Here is a 13,089-nt window from a genome sequence, read left to right on the forward strand (position 1 = left end):
AACACCAATAAAAATTAATTAAAAAAAAATAAAAATAAATTTGTACCCACCAAGTCCTCCCAGACATTCAGGGATGTAGTTTTGAATTTTCAGAATAAAGAATATATCTCTCTATTCAAAAAAAAAAAAAAAAGATTCTCCCTCTCCTTCTACCTCTCCCGCTCATTCTCTCTCTCTCTCTAATAAATAAATAAATCTATAAGAAAAAAAAACAAAATAAAAAATTGAACTGAAGTGGTTACTTCTGGGGAGGAGTGTGGGATTTTATGGAGGAGGAAAAGTAGGGAAGGATTTTAATCTTGTTTTTTCAACCTTTTTTCCCCCCCAAAAAAATGTATTGATGTATTGCTACTTATATACTTAAAATTTTAAATAGGAAAGATTGACAAGGACTCAAGATGTGCGTGCTTCTGTAGAGATAAGAACTTGGTGCTTTGGAACCACATAAGGAGGGGCACCTGACCCAGTTTGGGGGGAAAGTCTTCTGAAGGATAACATGGCTGAGCTAGGATCTATAATTATATTTTATTTTATTAGTAAGTAATCTCTACACCCAACATGGGGCTCAAACTCACAACCCCAAGGCCAAGAGTTAGATGCTCTGGCGACTGAGCCAAGCAGGTGTCCCTAGACCTATAATTTTAAAGAAGGAATTATACAAAAGAAGGATAGAGGTTGGAGGAGTATAGAGTTGAGGGATCATTACTACTTGCTCAACTCTTTGCATGTCTGGCTTCTTGTTAAAATTGGTTTGGGCTGGGGCCGTGGTCTCCTCTCCTGGTTGTGAGATTGAGCTGGCCTGGGGCTCTTGCTTACTGCAGAGTCTGCCTCAGATTCTTTCCTCCTCTCCTTCCCCCGCTGCCCACCCCTGCCAGTCCCTGCTGCGTGCTCGCATACTCTCTCTTTCTAAAATAAATAAATAAATCTTTTTAAAAAACCCAAAATGTTGCATAAACCTGCCCATCATTAAGTTAGTAAGAGGCACACCTGTGATTTGAATCCGCGTTGTCTTAACTTCAAAGCCCATCTTCTCTGATTGACGGTAAAGTACATATGGGCTGTATTCTCTTGTGGTTCAAATTAGATTTGTGCTACTTCTTAGCCCTCAAGCTTCGGTTTCCTCATCCTAAAAAAAATAGGCATTTATAGTTCTTATCTCAAAGTTGTTTTGAGGAGAGCACCTAAGTGGCTCAGTGGTTGAGCATCTTCCTTGGCTCAGGTCATAATCCCAGGGTCCTGGGATGGAGTCCCACATCAAGCTCCCCGCAGGGAGCCTACTTCTCCTTCTGCCTGTGTCTCTGCCTCTCTCTCTGTGTCTCTCATGAATAAATAAATAAAATCTTAAAAAAAAAAAAATTAAAAAAAAATTGTTTTGAGGAGTAAATAAAATAAACCATGTAAATTACACAGCATTGCACCTAGCATATAGTATCTGTTCAATACACGTTAGCTATTGATATTATATTTATTATGAACACAACTTTGAACCCTGCTAGCATTACCAGGGAAGAAATCAGGAAATCAAAAAATAAGGCTGAAGACAAAGTTCGGGGAAACACAAGTATTAAAGAGTCTGAGAGGGCAGCCCCGGTGGCGCAGCGGTTTAGCGCTGCCTGCAGCCCGGGGTGTGATCCTGGAGACCCGGGATCGAATCCCACGTCGGGCTCCCCGCATGGAGCCTGCTTCTCTCTCCGCCTCTCTTTCGCTCTCTCTGAATAAATAAATAAATAAATAAATAAATAAATAAATAAATAAATAAATAAATAAATAATCTTTAAAAAAAAAAAAAGAGTCTGAGAAAGAGGGAATTCAGAAGGGATGACAATTTTTTTTTAATTCAAGAAGCTGAGCTTATAAATAATATTGTCTTCCACAAACTATAGCAATAGTTCTTCCGTTAATAAATATAATAAAATTATATATTTGTTCAATTAAAATAGCTTTTTTTTTGGTCTAAAGGGGAAAGGCGGCTTATATGATAAGTTTTCTGTTAAAGTGTAGGAAAATTAATTTGGTTGCCATATTAAGTATAGCCAAAATTTAAAGTGGGCCAAAATTTAAAGTAAGTTATAGGGTATTAGCATGCAAGTTTTATAACTATCCAGGAGGAAAGCTAGACTTAAAAAAAAATTGGTAAAAAGGAAAAGCATAAAATACCTTTAAAAATATACCTTTTATGGGCTTTTAAGTTAAAATAACTGCCTTGTCACAATGTAAATATAAAATCAAAAATAGTTAAGTAATAATGGCCAAGATTTATTATTGAGATATTTCATTCTAAATTAATTTTCAGAGAGAAGAGAAAACTTATTCAGTAAATAACCTTCCTCCTGATAGACCAGGAAGTCTGTTCTCTGTGTATTCCCTAATTAAACAGGCAACCGGGTAAGTTCTTCACATTCAACTGACTCAAGTGTTGCGTGTCTGAGAATCCTGATACATTTTCTGGTGGTTAGGGTAAGAATAAGTACAGTGGAAATATCTGTTTTGGGTAAAATCTATCAATTTTTCTTGTCTCTTCATTTATAAAATAAGGTAATCACATCCTTATAAGAGTACTTCTGGCTTTGAAGTTTAAAGCTAAATATGGAGAAACATCCAGGTATGGCAAGCAAACACTGGCAGGAAATTAGTGCCTTTTCTCTGGGTTAGTGCATCATTATTGTGCCTTGGAATCAAACTGAGGATTTGATGATACATTTAAAATTTTCATCCTTTATTATCCTCAGAATAATAGAGATTCTGAGAGTATATAGGAAACGAAGTGTAGTTTGGTACTTTGGTTCATATGTTTTTTAAATTCTAAGTAATCTGTTAGCAGTCAGAACCATGAAAGTATATTGTTGGATTAAATTATTTATTTTTACAAACTTATGTCTAAGCAACTTCCAAAGTAGGTTTGAAGGAGAATTGTTAATTTGATTTCCCACAGACAGTTGATTAACCTTCCCCAGCACTCTTAAACCATATAGAACCTTTCAGGTGCTGTGAATCTATCACCTCTTACAAAAGAGCAACTGAAAATTCTCTCCATTTTGAGTCATTTCATTGCTAAAAAATTAGAGGAATAACCTTAACTATGTGAAATTAACATAAAGGAAAGCAACCCCCTTCCAGGAGATAAAGGATTTAAGAAAGACAGAAAAATATTCTGAACATATTTTAGTGGAAATGAGTTACTTGCCCAACATGGTGTATAGCAGTGAGAATGCATTGCTAGAATAGGAAAATGCCATTATATGCAACTGTTTAAGTACTGTTTTTCATGTTCACAGAATTCTTCAACACTGTGCCAAGACAAGGCTTTCCTTAAGCCATAACTATCGTATATGCTGCTGGAAGATGGTATCTTAAAATTATTATTATTTTCAAGATTTCTATTTTTAAGTAAACTCTGTACCCAACTTTGGGCTTGAACTCACAACTCTGAAATCAAGAGTCACATGCACCACTGACTGAGCCAGCCAGGGGCCCCTTAAAATTATTTTAAAAGCAAGATTTTAAAAATTGTTTTATTGTTTGCATACATACCTCCAGGTTCAAATTACTTTCATCGAAGTCATGTGAAAAATTATCTGTAACATTAATAGTGGTTTATTCAGAAAAATATCCACTTACTAGATAAACACTGCAAAATCCAGCTTTTATGTTATACTTTGTCTATAATATGTTTTTGTTTCTTTTTTCTTAGCGGAGGGGGCAGGGCGGAGGAATTGATTGGATTTGAAGTGGAAATGTAGTTATTTTAAACTATGATATTATAGTATTCTATTCTATTTCCATAACTGTAAAAGTAAATTCTTCAACATTGACTTAGAGGAAGTAATTTTCAGACTTTCATTTCTATATCTGTACTAATTTAGTTAGAAACCTATATGTTGCTGTACTTCCTAATGTTTTTCTATGTTCTATGGAAAACAGTAACTTTCCAAAAAGAACAGCAACTTTCCAAATATATTAGAACTCAGTCTGTTCATAATAGACTAATATGGGTATCTACTTCTGGAAAAACTAAAACATATGTAAGGATTCTACAATATTCAACTTCTGAATAAAGTTGCCTCAGAGTTTATTGATCATTTAAGTCAATAATGGATAACTCTCTTTCCTGCTATTTTTATTAACTTGGTTTTAGGTGCCTGGGATAAATGATAGCAATATATTGCCTGTGCTTTTGAGAGAATCGGTCATACCCAGCGTGGGAAGATTTCTTGCATACTCTGATGACAAAGTACATGCTCTCTTTCTAGATGGCATCACTCTAACCTTAAACTGGAATTTCAGCTCTTTGATTGAAAAGAGACAGGTGATTATATTTCAGACTGAAATTTATTTCTTATTGTTTTTTATCTGTGGAAATAGAACAAAGAAAATAAAATACCACACTATCTCAATTTATTTTTTGAAATATAAAATCTGTCAAGAAGCTTTATTAATCTCATTGGATTTCCTAGCAAAAATCAGAAAGGATGACAAAAAAAAATCATTTTTATAAAGATAGCTATATAGAGAAAGAGAAAGACTGATAGAGTGGTGGTTCAATAATGCCCATAATTCATGTAAAAGATAACTTTTAAATTAGTCAAAATAAAGTTTTAATGATTCACCTACTTATTTTTTAAACTGATAATATAGAAGAGGCTTTTGTTGTGTTTTATGTTTTGTTTCAGTTTCATAATGATAAAACTTACCTTTCCTCCTTGCTTCTTAAGGTAAATCAAGGTCTCAATTTAGGTTGGTGTAAATTAACTTTTCCTGATGGACAAGATCAGTTAATTCAGATTGAACACCCTGGACCATATGAAAGGTACTGAAAGCAGTTTTAAAAATTATTTTCAGGGGCACCTGGGTGGCTTAGTGGTTGAACATCTGCTTTTGGCTCAGGTCATGATCTGGGGTCCTGGGATCGAGTCCTGCAACAGGCTTCCCGCAGAGAGCCCACTTCTCCCTCTGCCTATGTCTCTGCCTCTCTCTCTTTTTCTCTCATGAATAAAATAAAATCTTTTTAAAAAATTATTTTCATAATAGTTAAGTAACTTTTACTTTTAGAGGGGAAGCGTATAATTTTTTTTTCTTTTTGAGTGTTAGTAAAGCAAAATTTATTGAGTGATAGTACAAAGCTCCCCAAAGAGGGCGGGTGTCCAAGTGGGTTGCCCCAAACATTATTTACATGTTACATATATAAAAAATAATAATAAAAATAATAATAAATGTTATATATATTTTTAGGTTTTCCAGGTAGATAATGTACATGATATCATTTCAATAGGTTTCAGAATTTACAGTAATATTGGCATCTAGCATAACTAAATAAATCAAGTCAGCTTTAATCATTTCCATTTGTATTCAAGTGGTTTGTCAAAATAAATGTTTTGAGTATAACTGGCTTGCTGTGGAAGTTCGAATGTGGACAGCTATGTTTCTTAATTAACTAATTCCTTAACCAGTTTGAAATAAAGTTTGCAAAAATTGCCAAACTTATGTATACTTCTGTAAAATGGAATAAAATTAATTCACTGATGCTTAAAATGGAGAAGATTCTTGAAATCAGCTTTTATGAATATGCCTTTTCTGTTTTTGATTAATGTAATTTGTTATAATCAGTCAACTTGCAATGTTCTCAACATATTAATGATTTTTACCTGAGAATGTTCACAGAAGAATTGCTTTTTTACTTCATGAATTTATTTTTCTTTTAGAATTTATTGCATTTTGGTCTAAATGCTTCAACATTCATTGCTAGTTTGAATAATTTGCATCTAAAATACAGTGTCGTGGAGGCCTTGGGTGGTTCATTGAAGTGTCAGACACTTGATTTTCGCTCAGGTCATGATCTCAAGGTTATGGGAATAAGCCTGAGTCTACCTGAGATTCTGTCCCTCTCTCTCAACCCCTCCCTCTGCACGCACGCACACACATACATGTGTGCACTCTCTCTCTCTATAAAAAAATTTTTAAAAAAATACATTCTTTGGCGAACATTACTATTTGTTTTAGGCCATCACTTCAGATCATTCACTTTATTGAACTTGATACTTGTTTTGTATATTGAATGAGTTATATATAATTACACATTTATGTATATGTGTAGGGGAGAATTAGTGTGTTTTGGTTTAATTTTATTTTTTAATTTTTGGTGGGTTTTTTTTTAATTTTAGAAAGTAAATGCTCACTTAGTCTTAATGTGTAAAGATATTTTCATTATAAAACATAATTAAACTCATTTAACTTTGTAAAACTAAAAGACTAGATATTTGAATTTGAATTTTGAATGAAATCTAAATATTTTGTTCGATTCTGAAATCTCATCTTTATTATCATGGCCATGAGCATTTTATTCTTGATAAATAATGAGAAAAATTTGCCTTTTCCATTCCCTTTTAAAAAAGATTCAAAAAATTGCCCAATAAATGCCTCACTTGGGAATTTCTTTATCCTTTTTCCCCAAGTTGCCTTAATAATTTTTCCTTTTTAAAAAATGCTTTTCTAAATATACAAGTTCATTTTTCAGATATTTCTTTTAATATTTTCAATCTAGATATGTGACAGCAGTTATATCATGGTGCAGAAGACTGACCCAGACTAGTCAGAGAGAGATGTCCACACATCCTTCATCTTCTGTTCTTGAAGAAAATTGGTATTTATATTTCTTGCAAACTTCATCTGTGTAGAAAAGACACAAAAATTTAAAATGTCAAATGGTAAACTCTAAGACTTTTTCTGATAGCTCAAGGTTGAAAATAATTTACCTTTAATCAAATATCTAATTTATTACATTTCATCATTTTATTTTATCTGAAGGTCAAAAACTGCATTGAAAACTTTATATCAAAATGGGTAACTCTTTTAATGTGATAAATTCATCCTGAAAACTTTACGGAAACACTTAAAGGAGATTTTTTTTTTAATTTTAGTAATATTAAAAGAAATAAAATGTTGACTAACATAATAAACTTTCAGAAAAAGTTGATTTTGAAATCATTTCTATCATAGTAATTACCTCTCCCAAATTAACTGACAAATCAACGAATAAAGTATTTTGGTCCTTCCTGTGTGCCTTTCAGAATGCAGGGGACTGAAACTGGGCCTCAAAGGAATATTGAGAAAAATTAAAACATGTTATGGAAGGAGTAAGGACAGAGATAAAAAGTATATTTTGTCTTGTGGAGAAAGTGAGAAAATAGTTTTGTGGAGCAGATGCTATCTGTTAGGCTGTAGTGTGAGTTTCGATAGGAATGGATCTTGTGATCAGTAAAGGAGCTCAGACTTGATGGAATTACAAGTTCCTAAGTAGAAAAAATAGCAGAAAGGAGAGTCATCAGGAATGTTAGGATCACTGAGCAGAATCTGAATATGCAGGTATCCCCCACTTTTCGAAAGTTTACATTACATGACTTCGCTTTTACGAAAGACCTACATTAGTATGTACCCATTTTTCTACAGCCATACCACCCTCAACATGCCTGATCTTTTCTGATCTCAGAAGCTAAGCAGAGTCAGGCCTGGTTAGTACTTGGATGGGAGTATATACCTGTTTTCGCCGACCAAAAGAAATCCAAAAAGGATTTTCACTTTTAAGAGAAAAGGCAAAAAGTGAAAATAGCATTCAGCTTTTGTTTTGCAATGAGCTCTTAAAGAGGCAGCTTGCACCCCAATGAGGCAGAGTGGGCCTTCCGACCTCCTTGCCTGGAAACTACACTCAGCATCTTAGCTTTAAGCCACCATAGTTTTGAACGTGTCTGTAAACCTCTGTGCTTTATCTCAGTTTATTTTGTGTGTCCATTAGCAAGATGTATCCTCAGGTGACAGAAAAAGCCTAAGAGAAGTTATTTTTAGGGTGTGGGAATGATCAAAAAAAATTCCATAAAAATTAATGGTAGTCGTTTTTTAGCTTTATGCCATTTCAGTTTACGAAATTAATGAAATTTTTCATAGGAATGCTCTACTTTTGGATAGTGGAGGAAACCTATATGGGAAAAGTGGAATGCCAGGAATAATGTAGGAAGCTTTAAGCTGGTTTGTAAGGTATCTTAGCATAGCATGGTGAAAAAAATATAGACATTAATTTGGATTCTTACCACCTTTTCCTAAATTAGTGAGAGAAAGAGGTACAAATCAAATCAGTAGATGTTATTTGAATATCTAAGGAATTCAGCTTTCCAGATCCTCCATTCTTCAGCTACCGCCTGTTTGGGAGCAGAAAAGTTGTCCAAGTAGCTCGCAAAAAAGGTAGTTGGGATAAAAGGGCATAACTATAAGATTGGTCACTCCATCATCGCTCAGCTGGCAAGGCTTGTAAGATGCTAGCATTTTCATATGAAGGCTTTGAAGAGGGTAACTGTCACTACAATGTGAGGGTGTGAGAGAGATGCATATTGGTGATAGCAGCTGGGGGTGGGGTGGGGGTGGTGGGGTGGTGGTGGACAACAAGAAGTGGCAGAGACAAAGCAATTGAGGAAGAGTGGGGAGAGAAAGCCAGTCCCTGACAATAGCTCCATTTCCCTTGCAAAGCCTAAGATATCCACTGTGATTTGTTTTCTTGTCAAAGAAGGTGTGTTGAAGGAAGAGAAGTGATTGCACAGTGAACAGCTACCTGAATTTATTTCAGTATTTTTTTTCCAGTTCACCTTCTATTATTTTTTTAAAAGATTTATTTATATTTATTCATGATAGACATAGAGAGAGAGAGAGGCAGAGACACAGGCAGAGGGAAAAGCAGGCTCCGTGCAGGGAGCCCCACGTGGGATTCCATCCCGGGACTCCAGGATCGCGCCCTGGGCCAAAGGCAGGCGCCAAATCACTGAGCCACCCAGGGATCCCCCTCACCTTCTATTATTAACTTACTGATTCAACTTTTTAATAAGGATGCTAGTAAAAAAATAGTACAGTAGATAGTTCACAAGAAGTTGGTTCATCATATGAGCAACAACATTAAAGGTAGTTTGTATTGTTTGCTTATGACCAGAAAAGTATGAAGAGTCAGCAGGCTTTGGACTAAAATGTTGAAAGATCTCTTTCATTCTCCATCCATAGGCTAGCGTATAAGGAAAGAGTGCAAGCTGACAAGGGGGTGCATGTGTTTCACTGTAGTAAAGCAGACAAGTTCTGTACCACTTTGTGAACTATGAAGACTTCTCTAGTCACTGGAATAGAGAGATACTTTAGATATTAAAGTCCTCATTAATTTTGCAGAGAGCTAGTTGAGTTACACTATTTTCTAGCTGTGTGCCACTGCTCATATTTCATTCTAGCTTAATGAGGAAAAAGAGGGAACACATGTAAGAGATTCTGCTGGAGTTGTACATATTTAGCCCTCTACCCCATACCAATTGCTCCAATGTCTGTTTCTGTGGAACATGGTAAGAGCTAATGTTCATAATGTTAACTCTTCCAATCAAGGAGAAGAGAATGTTTAGTATACAGTGTTTACGAAAACAATAGATAAGTTAAGTAAATTTAATAGAAAATACTTATTATGTTTGGGGTACCTGGGTGGCTTAGTCACTTAAGCGTCTGACTCTTGATTTTGGCTCAGGTTAAAATCTGAAAGCTGTGAGATAACCCCACATGGGACTCCATGCTAAGCATGGAGCCTGCTTAAGATTCTTTCTCTCTCTCTGCCCTTGGCCCTCTCCCTCTCTATAGGAAGGAAGGAAGGAAGGAAGGAAGGAAGGAAGGAAGGAAGGAAGGAAGGAAGGAAGGAAATACTATGTTTTGACATTAATTCAATTGTGTAAAAACTTGGCTCTCTAAAACTGTTGCCTAAGAGTTCTATATAAATGAGGTCTTATTATATGTGCAAAGTACAGAAGAAAAAGTAAAATATCCTTTCTCTTGAAAAAGACAATCTAGGAAATGATACACTGGACCAGATGGATTTCACAGATATCTACAGAACTTTACATCCAAACTCAACTGAATACACATTCTTCTCAAGTGCACATGGAACTTTCTCCAGAATAGACCACATACTGGGTCACAATTCGGGTCTGAACCGATACCAAAAGATCGGGATAGTCCCCTGTATATTCTCAGACCATAATGCCTTGAAATTAGAACTTAATCACAACAAGAAGTTTGGAAGGACCACAAACACGTGGAGGTAAAGGACCATCCTGCTAAAAGATGAAAAGGTCAACCAGGAAATTAAGGAAGAATTAAAAAGATTCATGGAAACTAATGAGAATGAAGATACAACCGTTCAAAATCTTTGGGATGCAGCAAAAGCAGTCCTAAGAGGGAAATACATCGCAATACAAGCATCCATTCAAAAACTGGAAAGAACTCAAATTCAAAAGCTCACCTTACACATAAAGGAACTAGCAACAAATAGACCCCACCCCCAGCAGAAGAAGACAGTTAATTAAAATTCGAGCAGAACTAAATGATATCGAGACCAAAAGAACTATGGAACAGATCAACAGAACCAGGAGTTGGTTCTTTGAAAGAATTAATAAGATAGATAAACCATTAGCCAACCTTATTAAAAAGAAGAGAGAGAAGACTCAAATTAATAAAATCATGAATGAGAAAGGAGAGATCACTACCAACACCAAGGAAATACAAACGATTTTAAAAACATATTATGAACAGCTCTACGCCAATAAATTAGGCAATTTAGAAGAAATGGACACATTCCTGGAAAGCCACAAACTACCAAAACTGGAGCAGGAAGAAATAGAAAACCTGAACAGGCCAATAACCAGGGAGGAAATTGAAGCAGTCATCAAAAACCTCCCAAGACACAAGAGTCCAGGGCCAGATGGCTTCCCAGGGGAATTCTATCAAACGTTTAAAGAAGAAACCATACCTATTCTACTAAAGCTGTTTGGAAAGATAGAAAGAGATGGAGTACTTCCAAATTCGTTCTATGAGGCCAGCATCACCTTAATTCCAAAACCAGACAAAGACCCCACCAAAAAGGAGAATTACAGACCAATATCCCTGATGAACATGGATGCAAAAATTCTCAACAAGATACTAGCCAATAGGATCCAACAACACATTAAGAAAATTATTCACCATGACCAAGTAGGATTTATCCCCGGGACACAAGGCTGGTTCAACGAGTGTTGAACAATTAATTAACAATTAAAACAATTAAAAATTAAAAATTTTTAAAACAATTAAAAAACAATTAATGTGATTCATCATATCAGCAAGAGAAAAACCAAGAACCATATGATCCTCTCATTAGATGCAGAGAAAGCGTTTGACAAAATACAGCATCCATTCCTGATCAAAACCCTTCAGAGTGTTCCTCGACATCTTAAAAGCCATTTACGAAAAGCCCACAGCAAATATCATTCTCAATGGGGAAGCACTGGGAGCCTTTCCCCTAAGATCAGGAACAAGACAGGGATGTCCGCTCTCACCACTGCTGTTCAACATAGTTCTGGAAGTCCTCGCCTCAGCAATCAGACAACAAAAAGGCATTAAAGGCATTCAAATTGGCAAAGAAGAAGTCAAACTCTCCCTCTTCGCCGATGACATGATACTCTACATAGAAAACCCAAAAGTCTTCACCCCAAGATTGCTAGAACTCATACAGCAATTTGGTAGCGTGGCAGGATACAAAATCAATGCCCAGAAATCAATGGCATTTCTATACACTAACAATGAGACTGAAGAAAAAGAAATTACGGAGTCAATCCCATTTACAATTGCACCCAAAAGCATAAGATACCTAGGAATAAACCTAACCAAAGAGGTAAAAGATCTATACCCTAAAAACTATAGAACACTTCTGAAAGAAATTGAGGAAGACACAAAGAGATGGAAAAATATTCCATGCTCATGCATTGGCAGAATTAATATTGTAAAAATGTCAATGTTACCCAGGGCAATTTACACGTTTAATGCAATCCCTACCAAAATACCATGGACTTTCTTCAGAGAGTTAGAACAAATTATTTTAAGATTTGTGTGGAATCAGAAAAGACCCCGAATAGCCAGGGGAATTTTAAAAAAGAAAACCATAGCTGGGGGCATCACAATGCCAGATTTCAGGTTGTACTACAAAGCTGTGGTCATCAAGACAGTGTGGTACTGGCACTAAAACAGACACATAGATCAATGGAACAGAATAGAGAACCCAGAAGTGGATCCTGAACTTTATGGTCATCTAATATTCAATAAAGGAGGAAAGACTATCCATTGGAAGAAAGACAGTCTCTTCAATAAATGGTGCTGGGAAAATTGGACATCCACATGCAGAAGAATGAAACTGGACCACTCTCTTTCACCATACACAAAGATAAACTCAAAATGGATGAGAGATCTAAATGTGAGACAAGAGTCCATCAAAATCCTAGAGGAGAACACAGGCAACACCCTTTTTGAACTCGGCCACAGTAACTTCTTGCAAGATACATCCACAAAGGCAAAAGAAACAAAAGCAAAAATGAACTATTGGGACTTCATCAAGATAAGAAGCTTTTGCACAGCAAAGGATACAGTCAACAAAACCAAAAGACAACCTACAGAATGGGAGAAGATATTTGCAAATGACATATCAGATAAAGGGCTAGTTTCCAAAATCTATAAAGAACTTCTTAAACTCAACACCAAAGAAACAAACAATCCAATCATGAAATGGGCAAAAGACATGAAGAGAAATCTCACAGAGGAAGACATGGACATGGCCAACATGCACATGAGAAAATGCTGTGCATCACTTGCCATCAGGGAAATACAAATCAAAACCACAATGAGATACCACCTCACACCAGTGAGAATGGGGAAAATTAACAAGGCAGGAAACCACAAATGTTGGAGAGGATGCGGAGAAAAGGGAACCCTCTTACACTGTTGGTGGGAATGTGAACTGGTGCAGCCACTCTGGAAAACTGTGTGGAGGTTCCTCAAAGAGTTAAAAATAGAGCTGGCCTATGACCCAGCAATTGCACTGTTGGGGATTTACCCCAAAGATTCAGATGCAATGAAACGTCGGGACACCTGCACCCCGATGTTTCTAGCAGCAATGGCCACAATAGCCAAACTGTGGAAGGAGCCTCGGTGTCCATCGAAAGATGAATGGATAAAGAAGATGTGGTTTATGTATACAATGGAATATTACTCAGCCATCAG

At 35.9% G+C, this 13,089-nt stretch overlaps 1 protein-coding gene across 5 annotated transcripts in view; it reads left to right on the forward strand.

The window, feature by feature from the left end:
- The window catches only part of C4H5orf34 (chromosome 4 C5orf34 homolog), a 38,513-nt gene that overhangs the window by 16,942 nt on the left and 8,482 nt on the right, over positions 1-13,089 (forward strand). For 3 of the 5 annotated variants that reach the window (XR_012001259.1, XR_012001258.1, XM_072756964.1), the window contains exons 7-11: positions 2,294-2,385; positions 3,276-3,345; positions 4,136-4,306; positions 4,713-4,807; positions 6,539-6,637. Coding sequence is in view for 1 of the 5 variants with exons in the window: in XM_072756964.1 (XP_072613065.1) it covers positions 2,294-2,385; positions 3,276-3,345; positions 4,136-4,306; positions 4,713-4,807; positions 6,539-6,637 (527 nt within the window). In the remaining 4 variants the exon portion in view is untranslated. Of the gene's footprint in view, positions 1-2,293; positions 2,386-3,275; positions 3,346-4,135; positions 4,307-4,712; positions 4,808-6,538; positions 6,638-8,127; positions 8,230-13,089 lie in introns of all 5 variants that reach the window. The other 2 variants (XR_012001261.1, XR_012001260.1) reach the window with 1 other exon arrangement.

This window comes from Vulpes vulpes, chromosome 4, assembly GCF_048418805.1.
Source record: "Vulpes vulpes isolate BD-2025 chromosome 4, VulVul3, whole genome shotgun sequence".
Lineage (NCBI taxonomy): Eukaryota > Metazoa > Chordata > Mammalia > Carnivora > Canidae > Vulpes > Vulpes vulpes.